Source organism: Dysidea avara, chromosome 4, assembly GCF_963678975.1.
Source record: "Dysidea avara chromosome 4, odDysAvar1.4, whole genome shotgun sequence".
Lineage (NCBI taxonomy): Eukaryota > Metazoa > Porifera > Demospongiae > Dictyoceratida > Dysideidae > Dysidea > Dysidea avara.
In genome coordinates this window covers 27,078,567-27,095,545 of record NC_089275.1, presented here as the reverse complement: position 1 = coordinate 27,095,545, position 16,979 = coordinate 27,078,567, and the positions used below count along the sequence as shown (strand labels likewise).

Here is a 16,979-nt window from a genome sequence, read left to right as displayed (position 1 = left end):
TTAAAAATTTCAAATTCACTGGGATTTCATCTGCCTGCCTGCCTGCGTGCCTGCCTGCCTGGGCAGGTAGCTAATAAATGTCCTTGAGGGGTGGGTCCACTTCGGGATCCAGATTTCTAAAAGCAAGGATTCCACTCTTAATGGTGGACTATCCAGCAATACTTTACTGTAAAATCATCACTATTAGGCCATTAGAAATGCAGCTGAAGCCTTTAACAGTTGCTGTAATAGCTTTAAAAGACAAGACGATAATTATTTTGAGAGGCGCTTATTGCATACGAAGGTAAAAGAGAGCTGCTTCAAGTGATGTGGAAAACAAAAAGAGTATAATATAGCTAGCTAGACTATATAAAAAGGAAACAAACTAGCTATTTTAAATTTTTTTTTAATTAAAAGGAAGTAGGATTGGTATACTGTATAATGGGAATGATTTACAGAAGAAAACATTTGTGAATTTCACAATTTTAGGTGCATTCGTGAATGTTTTCTTGCAAGATTTTTCCTACAATTAAAAATTTTTTTTCATGGATCAGTTGATGTAGCATTCATGTAACGAGTGCATAATCGGGTAGCTACTTGCCTTGCTACTCGCTAAACTGCTATATATGCATGACGGCATAGCCAGTAAGGCGCAGGACTGTGGCATGTGAGTCAAACAGACGGACGCAAACTTCAGTGACAGTGGAAAAATCAGTGCTACTAAATGGGGCAAATATAATTGCAGCCCCTTCACTGTGCCTGAATGACGTGTCTTAGCCTCGGTTTTAGTCCCACCCCAAGGCTATAACCGTGCCTATTGTCCGCACTCATTATCACGAATGCCTACTTCTCCAGTGAAACAGCTATCATGCATGGCTACTAGTATGCATAGTATGCAACATGTCAGAGTCTGCCATATAGTCAAGCGTCCCCTATCCATAGAAAAATAGATTAATTCGTTGTGGGCGCATGTCCAATTATTAATTACTTTATGCAATAAATTATGAACCTTTTTCTCGCAAATGAGGAACTACGTAGTAGATCATTCGCAAATGTTTTTATCCATGAATCATTCCCGTTATACGGTAATATACATGCTACAAAAGGTAAGGAAACAAGCTCAAAAATGTTACAGCTGAAATGAGAAATGATCCAGCAGTAAAAAGTAAGGAAACAAGATTAGATGACTACTTGCTAAAATGAGACACACTTTGATCCCTACTTTTGGCTAATTTGATAGTCTCATTTCAAGTTGGTAGCTAGCAAAAAGTAGGCAATAAAGTGTGTCTCATTTTAGCAAGTAGTCATCTAATCTTGTTTACTTACTTTTTACTGTTGGATCATTTCTCATTTGTGCTGTAACATTTTTGAGCTTGTTTCCTTACTTTTTTTAGCATGTATATTATACCAATCCTTACTTCCTTTTAATTTTTTAATTTTTTTAAATAGCCAGTAATATACAGAAGCTGTTATTATGCAGCCATAATTCCATTGTGTGTTAAGGGTTAAAGGGAAAGTCCCTCTGGAGTTAACTGATTAATATTTGGAACTGTGACTTCAGGTCTCCCAAATCAAAATGAATGTAATGCTTTAACCTCTTTTATGATACTGTACACTACCAATTCATTAAGTAAAGGCATCCCATAGATTGTTTTTAGTATAATTATAAAATAGGGATCCCCCTGAAAATGATGCAGGCCACCTAAATTGCTGCCTTCAAAATCATCCTAGAGACATCTTGTGTGATGAAAATCACCATTACGGAATAATATTAGTCCATCTATCATCAAATACAGCATTAAGAACAAGAAAGTATTAATAGATGGCTGGATATAGTTTTTTTTTTAATTGTCAAAACTCTAAATTTAGTCTGCCTCACTGCCTGACCACATTTGCAAGCCTAGAGGCCAAATGAAGCAGCACATGGTCACTATTTTATGCCACAATAACAAACTCACCAATGAGATGTGCTTTTTGGGGTTCTGACAAGTGTAGGCCCTCTGCGCCTTGTCTTTTCTTTTATCCTCAATGAGGCTGCTTGTTGTCTTCTTCATCCAACAAAACCATATCGAGGCATTAATTTTCCATATCAACACTTCCTTTCAGCATCATATTTAGATGCCACAGAATTATTTCAGAGCTGTATTTCAGAAGCGCTTCAGTCCTGGTGGCGCTACTATAAGAGATATACTAAGTAAGATATATGCAACTTGGCGATTGGGATCCTGTTTGCGACAGGTTTGAGGCCATGCTCATCAATTAAAGATCTAGGTGAACTAATAGTGATGTAGTACAGAGGCCACACCTCTTAACAATCTGGCTATTTACTTAACAGTGTAAACAAGATGACCGCACCCCTCAATGGTCTAGCTATATAGCTAGCTGTACACCCCTTGGCTGACTCGAGATACACTAGCTAGATATCTGCAACTTCGCGATTGGGATCTCGTTCGTGATAGGTTCACGAACACGCCCATTAATGAAAGATCTAGGTGGACTAATAGTGATAGACTAAGGAGACCACACCTCTTAATAATCTAGCTGTTTACTTAACAGTAAACAAGATGACCTCATCACCCATTGCTCTAGCCATGTAGCTGCAAACCTCTTATGTACTTTAATGCAACAGTCATGCATGAAAAGTCACAAGTTCATTGTAGCTAGCTGTGCTACAACAAAATCTAAACAAAATAGTATTTTAAAAGGAGTTGTTAATTTAATAATGAAGTAGGGATCCACGCAATAAAAAGTAGTGAAACAAGAGATGAATGATGGTACTACAGCATAGCTCAGTGGGAAAGTCCCTACTTTGGCACATTAGCTATAGCAATTGTTTTGTTCAATGCCAAAGTATGGACTTCCCACCAAGCTATGCTGTAATACCATCATTCATCTCTTGTTTCACTACCTTTTATTGCATGGATCCTACTTCATTTTCAATTAACATTTTTTTTTTTAAATACTAGTAATATTACTCTTTAAACAATTAGGCATTCCAGATACAATAATCAAACAGCAGTAATCAGTCTAGCGGTGTCACTTTAAGAGAAGTTATCAAAGTTGCAAACGGATCATTGCACATCTACTGCAACTACACTTCTAATATCCTGCACACATCTTGCATAAAATGAGACACAGTGTTACTATGTACCTGTCAGAGTAGAAGTGTTGGATACAGTAATCCCCTCATTATTAGTAGCAACACAATAGTAACCAGTATTGTTTTGGTTATAAATGGGATTATAAATACTGTATGTTGGATTAGTTGTACTCCCAATCTCCATTTTATTCTCAGAACCAAACTTCACCATGAACCAGCTATAACTAAGTGTAGAGAAACCTTCAGCTCTACAACTGAAGTTCACCATCTCTCCTGGGTAGACTAACTGTATTGTGACTGGATGTTCAACTATGCTTGGATGAACTGTGAGAGTTAAGCAAATATGTAAAGAACAATTTTCAGTATTAAGAAGAATGCCTATTCTTGCTACAGGCTATATACAATACACAGATATATATATATATATGTGGGGTGAATGAAAGTAATTAGCTCAGACACAGAGGAGGTTGGACACACTTTAAGCACCACTAAAACAAATTATACAAATCCCTTTTGCTGAGGAGGTTAATACATTACAATCTCACTGAATCACCTTGTGTTTCGTTAATAGAATACTTACGCAAAGGCTGGTGAAGTATTGTTACACCAAGCCGCAACTTACTAATTTCACCCGAAATTCAAGCATTGGTTGCAAAACAAAATACATTGCCTTGAAGCTTACATGAAGGATGATCTGAATATCTAACGATTCCCAACAATTCCCATCATTTTTCAGTTTTGTATTGAGACTACGGACGATCATGTGAAATACCAAATCAAAGAATGTAATTAAGGTACAGCTAACGTGAACGCCGCCAACCTCCTCTGGCTCAGACATTCTGAGTTATTCAATCATTCATACAATGTTTGGATTAAAATGTATTGTAAATATGTGACTGAATTTGACAAAACAAGGCTTCGACGCACAAAGCTTTGTTAGGAGATATGGCGATTTTAAGGAATCATTGTGTAATAACTTCCCAGTGCCTACAGCTGTGCAAACAAAATTTGCACCAATTGTTCATCTGTTCACTAGCTATCACTGAGTGGATGTATACATTTCTGATACCCAAAATTTGCCCTGTTTTGAGCAGCTTTTTTCGAGCGGGTAATAATATCACAGATGGTAGTACTAAGGGTGGGAGGGTGGGGGTGGACGGTGGTCTTAATATACGGGTATAAAATGGAGTAAGAAAACGATTGGAGTCCAGAGGCCAAGTTTGGGCTCTCCATGGCCCTTCATGGCCCTCAAATTGCTCCAAATTGACTGAGAACACTATTGGCGAGCTCTCTGTGAAGTCCCAGCTCACTACACACCATTATCACAAAGCCATGGCCATTTAATGGTGCCAATCTCACACTCGTGGCTTTGACAGGGTCGGAAGAAAGCTGCTACAGAAACCAGACTTGCCAGTGCTGAAGGAAGTACAGTGTGAAATATGATAGTATATTAGACCAGCAATCCATTTCTGGTAAAATCGTAAGTTTGAGTTTGTGTGTGTGGAAGCCTTGTTATATGAAATCCGGTCACATATGAAAAAATTAACAAGGCAATACTGGTTAGCAAATGATTTCATAAACTATGTGCTAAAAACTTATTTAGTGACAGCATGCAGCAATGACCTACGTAGGTATATGCACTGAAAAAAAACAACTCACCTATTAGACTAGCAGGAGTTGAATTAGAAAGAATTCCTAACATATTACTAGCTTCACAGAAATATAGTCCAGTCTGATTGTACAATACTGATGATATGTTGTAAGTGTTATTACCCTCTCCAACTAATAACTTATCACTTCCTTCCATTGATGTATTTCTTATGAACCATTGGTAGGTAAATGGTGGAGAACCAAACTCTGTACATTCAAATGTTACACTAGTGCCCAAACTGACATTGTGAGTGGATGGCGTTACCACAGGTCTCTCTACAGAAGAAATAAAGATAATAATTAACAACAAAAATACAGTAAATTCCAATTTCCAATTAATTTGTTGCATTTAATTTGCAAAAAATATTTTTTAAATCATTCAAAATGGTTTTTGGAAGCATTTTCTAATATTCCCATTATGTATTAAGCTCCAATGTTCAAAACATTTCTTACCATAGTTTAATAATTTATGAATACTCCATTAGACACACTGACTGTTCTACTAGAGAGTATCAATCTAGTGTGTAAAGATTGTTACAGCTTTTTGTGAATATTAATCTACCAAGGGATTAACTTCTATCTTATCAAATATCAAAACACGCAATATTGTATTGTGTGGCCAAAGAAGCTGCAACACCACAACCATTAACAGGATGAACAAAAGTGTGACTTTCACACATGCATAAATACATTGCACTGCATTCCTTTCTTCGTGATTATCACAGTGGAGTTTCTTGAAAGATACTGTAGGAAACATACTAGAGTTGTTCAACAAAATCCTCACAGCTAATCCTGATATGAACTACCAAAGTCTTAGTCTATTTTTGTTTGCTTTTTTTTCTCATTCTCCTACAGTGCTTCTTTTTGAATACTTTGTAAAACAGTAAACACAAATGCATTGTCCAGTTACATGGAAATTTAGCACACGTAACGGGGCTTCAAAAGAAATTTTAGTACCATGTTGTTCTAAAAATCCAATGACTGTTCACTGAGTTATGACTGATTATTTGCATAAAGGTAACATTCCTTTTAAAACCAGGCATGCGCCCACAGGCCGGCTCTGGGCACCCATCTGGTTTACTGAAATTGTTTTTGTAAAAATGTGTGTGTGTACCTACCTACCTACCCAAAACCCACCCACCCACCTACTTACCTATGTTTGTCTGTACGTACCCACTTGAGGAAAAACTTTTAAAACAGCAAAAAGCAGCCACAATGTAAGAATAGAAAGTTAAATTAAGCATGTATTAAACTTCTACACATGTAAACCTGTGGTTTCTTTTCAGCGGTCTGAAATATGGGTATGGCGACTCTTCATATACTTCGTGAACGGTCTTCCCTTTTGGCTTCACAGATGTGTGACAACTTTAAAGGCCTCTAGGTTACCAGAGATAAGTAGCATATCATTTGGGTTGAAAGGCAGGCATTACCAGTACTTATGCGCAAACAAAAATTAAAGGCAGTTAAGAGGCTTTTTCTAAACAATTCGAATGAGAAAACATGATAGATGTACTATAAAACAGTTGAGAAGATACTTCTGTGCGTAATTTGAAGTTTAAAGTGGTTTGTTATAGTTACACTTCCTTAGCAGTGCATAGCAACATAATTACCGAATTACAAAATAATTCATGGATTACAAAATATGCTAAATTACAGTATTTACAAATCTAATTATCAAGCTGAATTAATAATAGCAATAGCATGAATATCAACTAAATTACATACACGGTTGATTTATTGCCTATTTACTTAGAATGGAATCAAGACACACGGTAGTGTGTCGTGCAGCCCAAGAAGCCGGCACACCACACCGTGAGTATATTAACAGGAAGAAAGTAACTGTAATTTTCACACCTTTGTAGCTCCGTGATCCCTTATCCGATTGAAACCAGATTTTCTGCACAGGTACCCTCGCGGTAGGGGAGTCTACATTCCAAATTTGAAGAAAATTGCTGTGGCCATTTCCGAGATACGAGTGGCCAAAGTTTGGGTTTTTTTCTTTGTTTTTTTCTTCTACTTCTTTTCTCACATTTTTCAAAATACGTCATAAAACACGACTGCGTGCTCCACTCGGGCTGAAATTTGGCACACTTAAAGGGCTCATTAAGGCGGGTATCAGTACCAACTTTGGTAGGATTCCGATGAGTTATAACCGATTATTCGCGTAAAAAAGGTCGAAGGTCTGTCATGCCTACAGGGTAACCCCTTGAAGCAATGAAAATTGCTATGTAGATGGAGTAGTCATCGTAGGAGTGCCTTTTTGTGGTGTAAAAAGAATCGAGATAAAGGCAATCGAGATATGACACAAAACCCAACTTGTGTCACAATTACGCGATCGATTTTTATTCTAAATAAACCTTTAGTTTTCACACCTACCAGGCAAACCGCTTAGAGTAATGAACTGAAGATCGGTGTGTAGCTGGAATAAGTATCATAGAAAGTCGTTGCAGTAGTACAGAAGAATCGGATTACAAACCACTGAGTTATGATTTGAAATCCAACTACATGTAACAAATGCGAGATCGAGATACTCTAATAGAACAGTCATCCTAATAGAGTATTCAGCTACGTTTATCAAACGGTACAGTCGTACCGTTTAAGTAGGAATCTATGTGAAATATTCGCGCGCCGTCCAAAATCCCGCCTTTAAAAATCATCCTAGAGATATCTTACGAGACGAAAATCACCTTTACGGAATAGTACTAGTCCATATAATATATAAAACAGCATTAAATACAACAAAATGCTTACAGATGGCTGGATACAGAATTTTAAAAATCGCCAAAACTTTGAAATTTAGACTGACTGCCTGACTGCCTGACCACAGTTGCAAGCCTAGAGGCCAAACGAATCAGTGCACGGCCACCATTTTATGCAATAATAACAAACTCACCAGTGGGATGTGCCCTTTGGGGTTCCGACGAGTGTGTGCCCGGGTATCACTCTTTTCACCTTATTTCATATCCCTATAGAACTTAGACAAAAAACTGTGAACCAAAAAGGCAAAAAAAAGTGCAATCTTGAAGGAGATCGAACCTGGGATCCCAGTGTGATAGCCCAGTGTGATAGCCCAGTGTGATAGCCCAGTGTGCTACCGATTATGCTACTGCTGCTAGCTCCCTTGATTCCCTTCTTTTGTACCTTATAAATGTGACTAACGAAATAAGCTGTATATAGTAAGAAGAACCTAACCCTAAAGGTGAAGAAGAAACCAAAGCTGAACTCTAACCCTAACCTAACGCTAATACTACTAGACGCTTCCCCTAAAGTCGACTACTCGTGGCAACTACTGGACGCTTCCCCTAAAGTCGACTACTCGCGGCAAAAACTGGACACATCCCCTAAAGTCAACTACTAGCGGCAACTACTAGACGCGTGCCCTAAAGTCGAAGAGAGAGAGCAACAACTACTCTGGATGCTTTTGAGCTTAATATTGCGTAAGGGTTATGAAAGGTGGTGAAAAGAGTAAAACCCGTGTGTGCCCTCTGCGCCTTGTCTTTTCTTTTATCTTCAATCAAGCTGCTTGTCTTCTTCTTCATCCAACGAAACCATATCGAGGCATTAATTTTCCGTATCAACACTTTCTTTAAGCAGCATAATAGATGTAACAAGATTATTTAAGGCGCTTAGACTACGCTACTGTACAGAGGAATAGACTATATTCCTTACTGATATAATCTATGACGGAGGGTACTGTAAGGAGGTACTGGTACTAGATAGCTTCACGATAGGTCACAAGATCACACCCATTCTTCATTCTACGCATTATCGATCTATCGATTGAAACCACGATGACACACCCCTTTTGCTCTAGCTGTATTTCAGTGACCACACACCTTCAATTTGGAAGGCTGATTCGACATACTCTATAATCGATCGAAACCACGCGCCTTTTTGGGCAAGCGCACATCTTGCAGGCTGCCTCGAGATACTCTAACACAGCAGTCACCCTAATAGAACAGTCACATGTTTATAGCTAGCTGTATGCCTTAACAAAAAAACTAAACAAACTAGTATATTAAAAATTATAGATTTAAAAATAAAGTAAGAATCCAAGCGATAAAAAGTAGTGAAACAAGAGAAGAACGATGGTAGCTAATACAGCATAGTTCGGTGGGAAATTCTTACTTTGGCATTGAACAAAAAAAAGGCTACATCATACCAAAGTATGGATTTCCCACTGAGCTATGCTGTAATAGCTACCATCGTCCTCTTGTTTCACTACTTTTTATCGCTTGGATTCCTACTTTATTTTTAAATTTATAATTTTTAATATACTAATAACTTAATACATTATAGAATTATATTACATTGCAAGTTGTTCTGTAGGGAGTTCAGCTACAAACAGTTAATCTTATAGATACTTCAGCTACAAGTAAGTCACCCTGTAGAGAGTTCAGCTATGAGAAGATCATCCTGTAGAGAGTTCAGCTACAAAGAAACCACCATGTAGAGAGTTCAGCTGCAAACAAATCACCCTGTACAGAATTCAACTACAAACCTTTAGAGATATCACCTAGATACAAGTTACCCTATAGGGATCAGCTACAAACAAATCGCCCTGTGTAATACGTGTTGGAAACAAATCACCATGTAGAGAATTCAGCTAGAAACCAGTCACTCTGAAAAGAGTTCAGCTACAAACAATGGGAGTTTCAGCTACAGTTCAGTTATGTATAAGAAGTCACCTTATTACCTACAGTATGTGATTATCATGCGTTGTTAAATATAGAAATATTTTTAATCAGACAAAAAGCTGTACAAAAAATTTCTTCCTTTGTTCCACAATTCCTGCAGAAAAGAAAAAAAACAAGTTAAAAGGAAGCACTAAAGCCAGTTTATGGTTGGCTTTGTGGCTTGCAATACAAAAAGAAGTGATATCTAAACCAAAACAGCCAAGCCGTAAAAAAAGAGTGCGGCCCTCAAAAAAGGCCAGGATGAAAAAAGATGTGAAATCCAAGGTGGCAGCCAAAAATGGCTGTGATGGTAGGTTAATGGCAAAAATTTTAATTACAACAATTCAGGTGAATTTGGTGCCGAATCCTAGTGGAGGAGGCAACGCAAATTCACCTGAATTGTCGTAATTAAATTTTTTTTCCATTAACCTACCATCACAGCCATTTCTTGGCCGCCACTTTGGATTTCATATCTTTTTTCATCCTGGCCTTTTTTAGGGCTGCACTCTTTTTTTACAGCTTGGCTGTTTTGGTTTAAATAGTATTAACTGCATGAACGCCTGATTTTTAGAAGTAGCATAACATCAACTTGCTAAAATTTATTTTCTGGGTTAGATGGGTTATGCTTGCCTGTCAATGGGACACCGAATTAAAGACTGATGATCCCCTATATACATATCTTAACAGTGAAAAGCATGCTCTTTCCATTTTGCAGATGCATTTGTTGTGAGTAGTACTGCACAAATAATCAGAATGGTTATCCGAAAAACATTATATTGGCTGTATTTTTTTGTTTATCAGTATTGGATTGGTATCTAGATGGCATCAGATACAGTTACATAATATGTGACCCGCTGAGTGAAAACCCAACTTGTTTGCAGTTTCCTCAAACTTTATTTTACAACTTAATTGCTGTCTGGAGGGAAAAAAATGAATATGGGCTGTAAAATTTCAGTCTTATCTGAAAAGTGCTTTCGGAGTTATAGCAATAGACAACAAGAAGAGCAAAACAATCCATTTGTACAGTGTCTATATGGTAAAAATTATAGGCACTTGTTTAATTGGACTACAGAGTTGGGACTTGAGACATTCAATTCACCATGAGTTGGGGCGTTCATCATGGTATAATTTTGGCCTAAATACACCCATGCTGCGGTACAAGCAAGAAGGTTGTTCAAGCTTAGAAACGGCAACTATAAAGTTACATTTTACTGCACTGTAACCAAACACATGTAATCTTGCAACTCATGTTTGCTTCATGGTACGGAAACAAAACAAATATATTATTATTCTCCATAATGAGGCAAATCCATTGGTATAGTAGATATTTCAATTCAAGTCTTCTTTTACTGTTTACTGAAGCAATTATTATGCATAAATTATTAACATGCTGATTGGTGTGGAAACACCCCGGGGCAGTGTGCACTCAGCATATTCAAGCAGTGCACACCCCCAGGGTGCAATCACCACTTACCATGTATTTAGTATGTGTGCATACAAAATAGACACGACTATATAATGTTTTCCTGGCTATACACACCACCCTTCCACCGCACCTAGCTCTATTGCCTACCTTTTCCTAGTTCTAACCACAATAACATTTTCCACAAAGCCATAACATGTACGCAACAACACCAAACAAACAAACACTCATGCAAATATCTACCACATAGCATTGCACCATTGCCATAAATATACATAACACCACAAAACACCAATAACATTCATACAGATATCTATACACAAGTACTTTGGGGAAAGGGCAACTGAGGAAATTGTTGGTGTAGGGTGTAATAACTTTTGCACAAGCCACACAGACAAGCATTGTGGATATGGCATAACTGGATTTACAGTTGACCACGAACCAAATATGTGTTCCAATTAGTACAAGATTGCAGCAATGCACCATATATGCATAGCAACACAACGTGATAGCAGCAACCAATGAATAATCATATTAGTTAAATTTAGCGTAATTGGTTTGGTTTGGCCATGCACAAATAATTAGCACTTCATCCACCCAATTTCTCCCCAAACTTCCTCAGTTCCCTATCACCCTGTTATAGCAACACTATACCATATATATCCAATGGGCAAATACCTATGAAACATGCATGGTGAAATTATGCGCATTAGGAATATGTAACAGTCATAAGTAACGATGCCTGTAGTAGCAGAATGTGATTTATGTGAAATGAAAAGTAGCTCTTAGTTCAAACGCATATTGTTGCCAAAAGGTGTATTGCGAAGGCCACAAATAACAAAAGCAAATTGGCAACACAAGGAGCAGAAAGTCAAGTCATCCATCTAGCCCAGAAACACAGTTGCTGACCATACGCATGCAATATCAAGACACACGGTAGTATGTCGTGCGGCCCAAGAAGCCGGCGTGCCACACCATAAGTATATTTACAGGAAGAAAGTAAATGCGATTTTCACACCTTTGTAGCTTCGTGATTCCTTATCCGATTGAAACCAAAGTTGCTGCAGAAGTGCCGGCTAGGTAGGGGAGTCCACATTCCTAATTTGAAGAAGATCACTCCAGCCATTTCCGAGATACGAGCGGCCAAAGTTAGGGTTTTTTTCTTCGTTTTTTTCTTCTTCTACTTCCTCTTTTCGCAAAATCCGCCATAAAACGCGAATGCGTGCTCCAATCAGGCTGAAATTTAGTATACTTAAAAGGCTCATTAAGGCGAATCTCAGTACCAAGTTTGGTAGGGTCCGATGAACATTCACGGAGTTATGACCAATTATTTGCGTAAAATAAGGCCGAAGGTCTGTCACGCCCACAGGGTAAACCGCTTGAAGGAATGAGCTGAAAATTGCTATGTAGATGGAGTAACTATCGTAGGAGTGCATTTTTGTGGTTTGAAAGGAATCCAGTTAAAGGCCATCGAGATATGACACAAAACCCAACCTGTGTCACAATTACGCGATCGATTTTATGAATAAAAAAATTATTAGTTTTCACGCCTACTAGGCAAACCGCTTAGAGCAGTGAGCTGAAAATCCGTGTGTAGCTGGAGTAATTATCATAGAAATTCCTTGCAGTAGTAAAGAAGAATGGGATTACAAACCACTGAGTTATGATTCCAAAGCCAACTACGTGTAGCATATACGAGATCGAGATACTCTAATAGAACAGTCACCCTAATAGAGCATTCGGCTACGTTTATAACTTACTCCATTACAGAATTATATGACATTGCAAATTATTCTGTAGAGAGTTCAGCTACAAACAGTTAATCTTATAGACAATTCAGCTACAAGCAAGTCACCCTGTAGAGAGTTCAGCTACAAATATGTTGCTGCAGAGATTCAGAACATTATAAGTCACACTGAAGAGAATTCAGCTATAAACAAGTCACCTTGTAGAGACAACAAGTCACTCTGTAGAGAATTCAGCTACAAACAAGTCACTGCGTAAAGCGTTCAGCTACAAAATAGCTACCCAGTAGAGAGTTCATCTAGATCAGCTACAAACAAGTTATTTTATGTAATGTTCAGCTACAAGTAAGTCACTCTGTAGAGAGTTCAGCTACAAACAAGTCACTCTGTAGTACAAACAAGTCACCGTGTAGCTGGAGGGTTCAGCAACCAGTCAAAAAAACCACTCTGTAAAGAGTTCAGCTATACAAACATGTTATAACTCTATAGAGAAAGTTATAACTCTATAGAGAGATCAGCTAGAAACAATTAGTCATCCAGTAGAGAGATCAGCTACAAGACATCACCTTATAGAGAGTTTAGTTACAAAGGAACCACCATGTAGAGAGTTCAGCTGCAAACATATCACCCTGTAGAGAGTGCAGCTATGAACAGATCACCCTGTAGAGAGTTCAGCTAGAAAAAGTCATCCTGTAGAGAGATCAGCTAGAAGAATCACCTTGTAGAGAGTTCAACTACAAACAAATCACCCTGCAGATACTTCAGCTACAAACAAGTCACCCTATAGAGAAATCAGCTAGAAGAAGTTACCTTGTACAGAGCTCAGCTACAAAGAAACCATCATATAAACAGTTCAGCTGCAAACAAATCACCCTGTAGAAAGTTCAGCTATGAACAGATTACCCTGTAGAGAGTTCAGCTAGAAGAAGTTACATTGTAGAGAGTTCAGCTACAAACATACCATTCTGTAAAGAGCTCAGCTGCAAACAAATCACCTGTACAGAATTCAGCTACAAACAAATTACCCAGTAGAAAGATCAGCTGGAAGGAGTCACCTTGTAGAGAGTTCAGTTACAAAGAAACCACCATGTAGAGAATTCAGCTACAAACAAACCACCATGTAGAGAGTTCAGCTAGAAGAAGTTCCCTTGTAGAAAGTTCAGCTACGAAGAAACCATTCTGTAAAGAGTTCAGCTGCAAAGCAATCACCCTGTAGAAAATTCAGCCACAAACAAATTGCCCTGTAGAAAGATCAGTTAGAAGATGTTACCTTGTAGAGAGTTCAGCTACAAAGAAACCATCATGTAGAGAGTTCAGCTACAAACAAATCTCCCTGTAGAGAGATCAGCTAGAAGAAGTTTCCTTGTAGAGAGTTCAGCTACAAACAAATCACCCTGTAGAAAGATCAGCTAGAAGAAGTTACCTTGTAGAGAGTTCAGTTACAAAGAAACCACCATGTAGAGAGTTCAGCTACAAGCAAGTCATCCTGTAGAGAGTTCAGCTACAAATATGTTGCTGCAGAGATTCAGAACATTATAAGTCACACTGAAGAGAATTCAGCTATAAACATGTCACCTTGTAGAGACATCAAGTCACTCTGTAGAGAATTCAGCTACAAACAAGTCACTGCGTAAAGGGTTCAGCTACAAAAAAGCTACCCAGTAGAGAGTTCATCTAGATCAGCTACAAACAAGTTACTTTATGTAATGTTCAGCTACAAGTAAGTCACTCTGTAGAGAGTTCAGCTACAAACAAATCACTCTGTAGTACAAACAAGTCACCGTGTAGCTGGAGAGTTCAGCAACCAATCAAAAAACCACCCTGTAAAAAGTTCAGCTATACAAACATGTTATAACTCTATAGAGAAAGTTATAACGCTATAGAGAGATCAGCTAGAAACAATTAGTCATCCAGTAGAGAGATCAGCTACAAGACATCACCTTATAGAGAGTTTAGTTACAAAGAAATCACCATGTAGAGAGTTCAGCTGCAAACATATCACCCTGTAGAGAGTGCAGCTAATCCTGTAGAGAGTTCAGCTAGACAAAGTCATCCTGTAGAGAGATCAGCTAAAAGGACCACCTTGTAGAGAGTTCAACTACAATCAAATCACCCTGCAGATAGTTCAGCTACAAACAAGTCACCCTATAGAGAGATCAGCTAGAAGAAGTTACCTTGTACAGAGCTCAGCTACAAAGAAACCATCATATAAAGAGTTCAGCTGCAAACAAATCACCCTGTAGAAAGTTCAGCTACGAACAGATCAACCTGTAGAGAGATCAGCTAGAAGAAATCACCTTGTAGAGAGTTCAGATACAAAGAAACCACCATGTAGAGAGTTCAGCTGCAAAAAAATCATCTGTAGAGAGTTCAGCCAGAAACAAGTTCACCCTGTAGAGAGATCAGCTAGAAACAAGTCACCCCGTAGAGAGAGCAGCTACAAAGAAACCAACCTGTAGAGAGTTCAATTACAAACAGATAACCCTATAGAGAGTTCAGCTAGAAACAAGTCACTGTGTAGAGAGATCAGCTAGAAACAAGTCATCCAGAGATCAGCTAGAAACAAGCCACCCTGTAGAGAGATCAACTAGAAACAAGTCACCCTGTAAAGAGATCAGCTACAAAGAAACCATCCTGTAGAGAGTTCAAGTGGAAGCAGAAAACCCTATAGAGAGTTCAGCTAGAAACAAGTCACTGTGTAAAGAGAGATCAGCTAGAAACAAGTCACCCCGTAGAGAGAGCAGCTACAAAGAAACCATCCTGTAGAGAGTTCAAGATAACCCTATAGAGAGTTCAGCTAGAAACAATTCACCGTGTAGATAGATCAGCTAGAAACAAGTCATCCAGAGATCAGCTAGAAACAAGCCACCCTGTAGAGAGATCAACTAGAAACAAGTCACCCTGTAAAGAGATCAGCTACAAAGAAACCATCCTGTAGAGAGTTCAAGTGGAAGCAGAAAACCCTATAGAGAGTTCAGCTAGAAACAAGTCACTGTGTAAAGAGAGATCAGCTAGAAACAAGTCACCCCGTAGAGAGAGCAGCTACAAAGAAACCATCCTGTAGAGAGTTCAATTACAAACAGATAACCCTATAGAGAGTTCAGCTAGAAACAATTCACCGTGTAGAGAGATCAGCTAGAAACAAGTCATCCAGAGATCAGCTAGGAACAAATCACCCTGTAGAGAGATCAGCTAGAAACAAGTCACCCTGTAGAGAGATCAGCTACAAAGAAACCATCCTGTAGAGAGTTCAGCTACGTACAATCAAGTTACACTATAGAGAGATCAGCTAGAAACAAATCATCTTGTAGAGAGTTCAGTTGCAAACAAATCACCCTGTAGAGAATTCAGCCACCCTGTAGAGAGTTCAGCTTGAACAAGTCACCTTGCAGAGAGTTCAGCTGCAAACAAATCACCCTGTAGAGAGTTCAGCTAGAAACAAATCATCCTGTAGAGAGTTCAACTAGAAACAAATCACCCTGAAAAGAGTTCAGCTACAAACAATGAGAGTTTCAGCTACAGTTCAGTTATGTAAGAAGTCACCTTATTAACTATAGTATGTGATAATCATCATTCAATGTTAAACATACAAATATTTCATCAGACAAAAGCTATACACAAAATTACTTCCTTTCACAATTCCTTACAAGTTAAAATGAAGCAGCATCAAAGCCATATGGCCAGCTTTGTGACTTGCAATACAAAAAGAAGTGATATATAAACCAAAACAGCCAAGCTGTAAAAAAAGAGTGCGGCCCCCAAGGTGAAAAAAGATGTGAAATCCAAGGTGGCGGCCAAGAAATGGCTGTGATGGTAGGTTAATGGCAAAAATTTTAATTACGATAATTCAGATGAATTTGGTGCCGAATCCTAGTGGAGGAGGCAACACAAATTCACTCGAATTGTCGTAATTGAAAATTTTGCCATTAACCTACCATCACAGCCATTTCTTGGCCGCCACCTTGGATTTCACATCTTTTTTCACCTTGGGGGCCACACTCTTTTTTTTACAGCTTGGCTGTTTTGGTTTAGATATAGGTAGCTGGAAATAATATATTTATATGTGGGAATAAACTGTAGTAAATGTATCGCTGTTGCAACAATTGACAAAATACAATGGGATTACGTTGCCTGGTAGGATGTAGCAAAACACAAGCAAACAGCTGGAGATCCCTGCAAGCTGGATCACATATTGATGTCCTAATGATGTAATTCGTAGCCTTGTATGTATGGAAGTGAGCAGATCATACTCATACTGCTAAAAGCAGAACATCACACATGCCAATGCAAATGCAGCAACATGCATGCCAACACAGCACGACAGCCCACATGCAACAATTAATATGTATGCAATGACACACCTGCAGCAACATGCATGCAATAACACACATGCAATGTCATGTATG

The 16,979-nt window shown here is 38.4% G+C and overlaps 1 protein-coding gene across 1 annotated transcript in view; it reads right to left on the bottom strand.

The window, feature by feature from the left end:
- LOC136252718 (carcinoembryonic antigen-related cell adhesion molecule 5-like) overlaps positions 1–16,979 on the bottom strand; it is a 43,453-nt gene that overhangs the window by 19,042 nt on the left and 7,432 nt on the right. Inside the window, exons 4-5 of the mRNA XM_066045286.1 lie at positions 4,739–5,005; positions 3,131–3,403 (exon numbers count right to left, since the gene is read on the bottom strand). Coding sequence (XP_065901358.1) covers positions 3,131–3,403; positions 4,739–5,005 — 540 coding nt within the window. The remainder of the gene's footprint in view (positions 1–3,130; positions 3,404–4,738; positions 5,006–16,979) is intronic.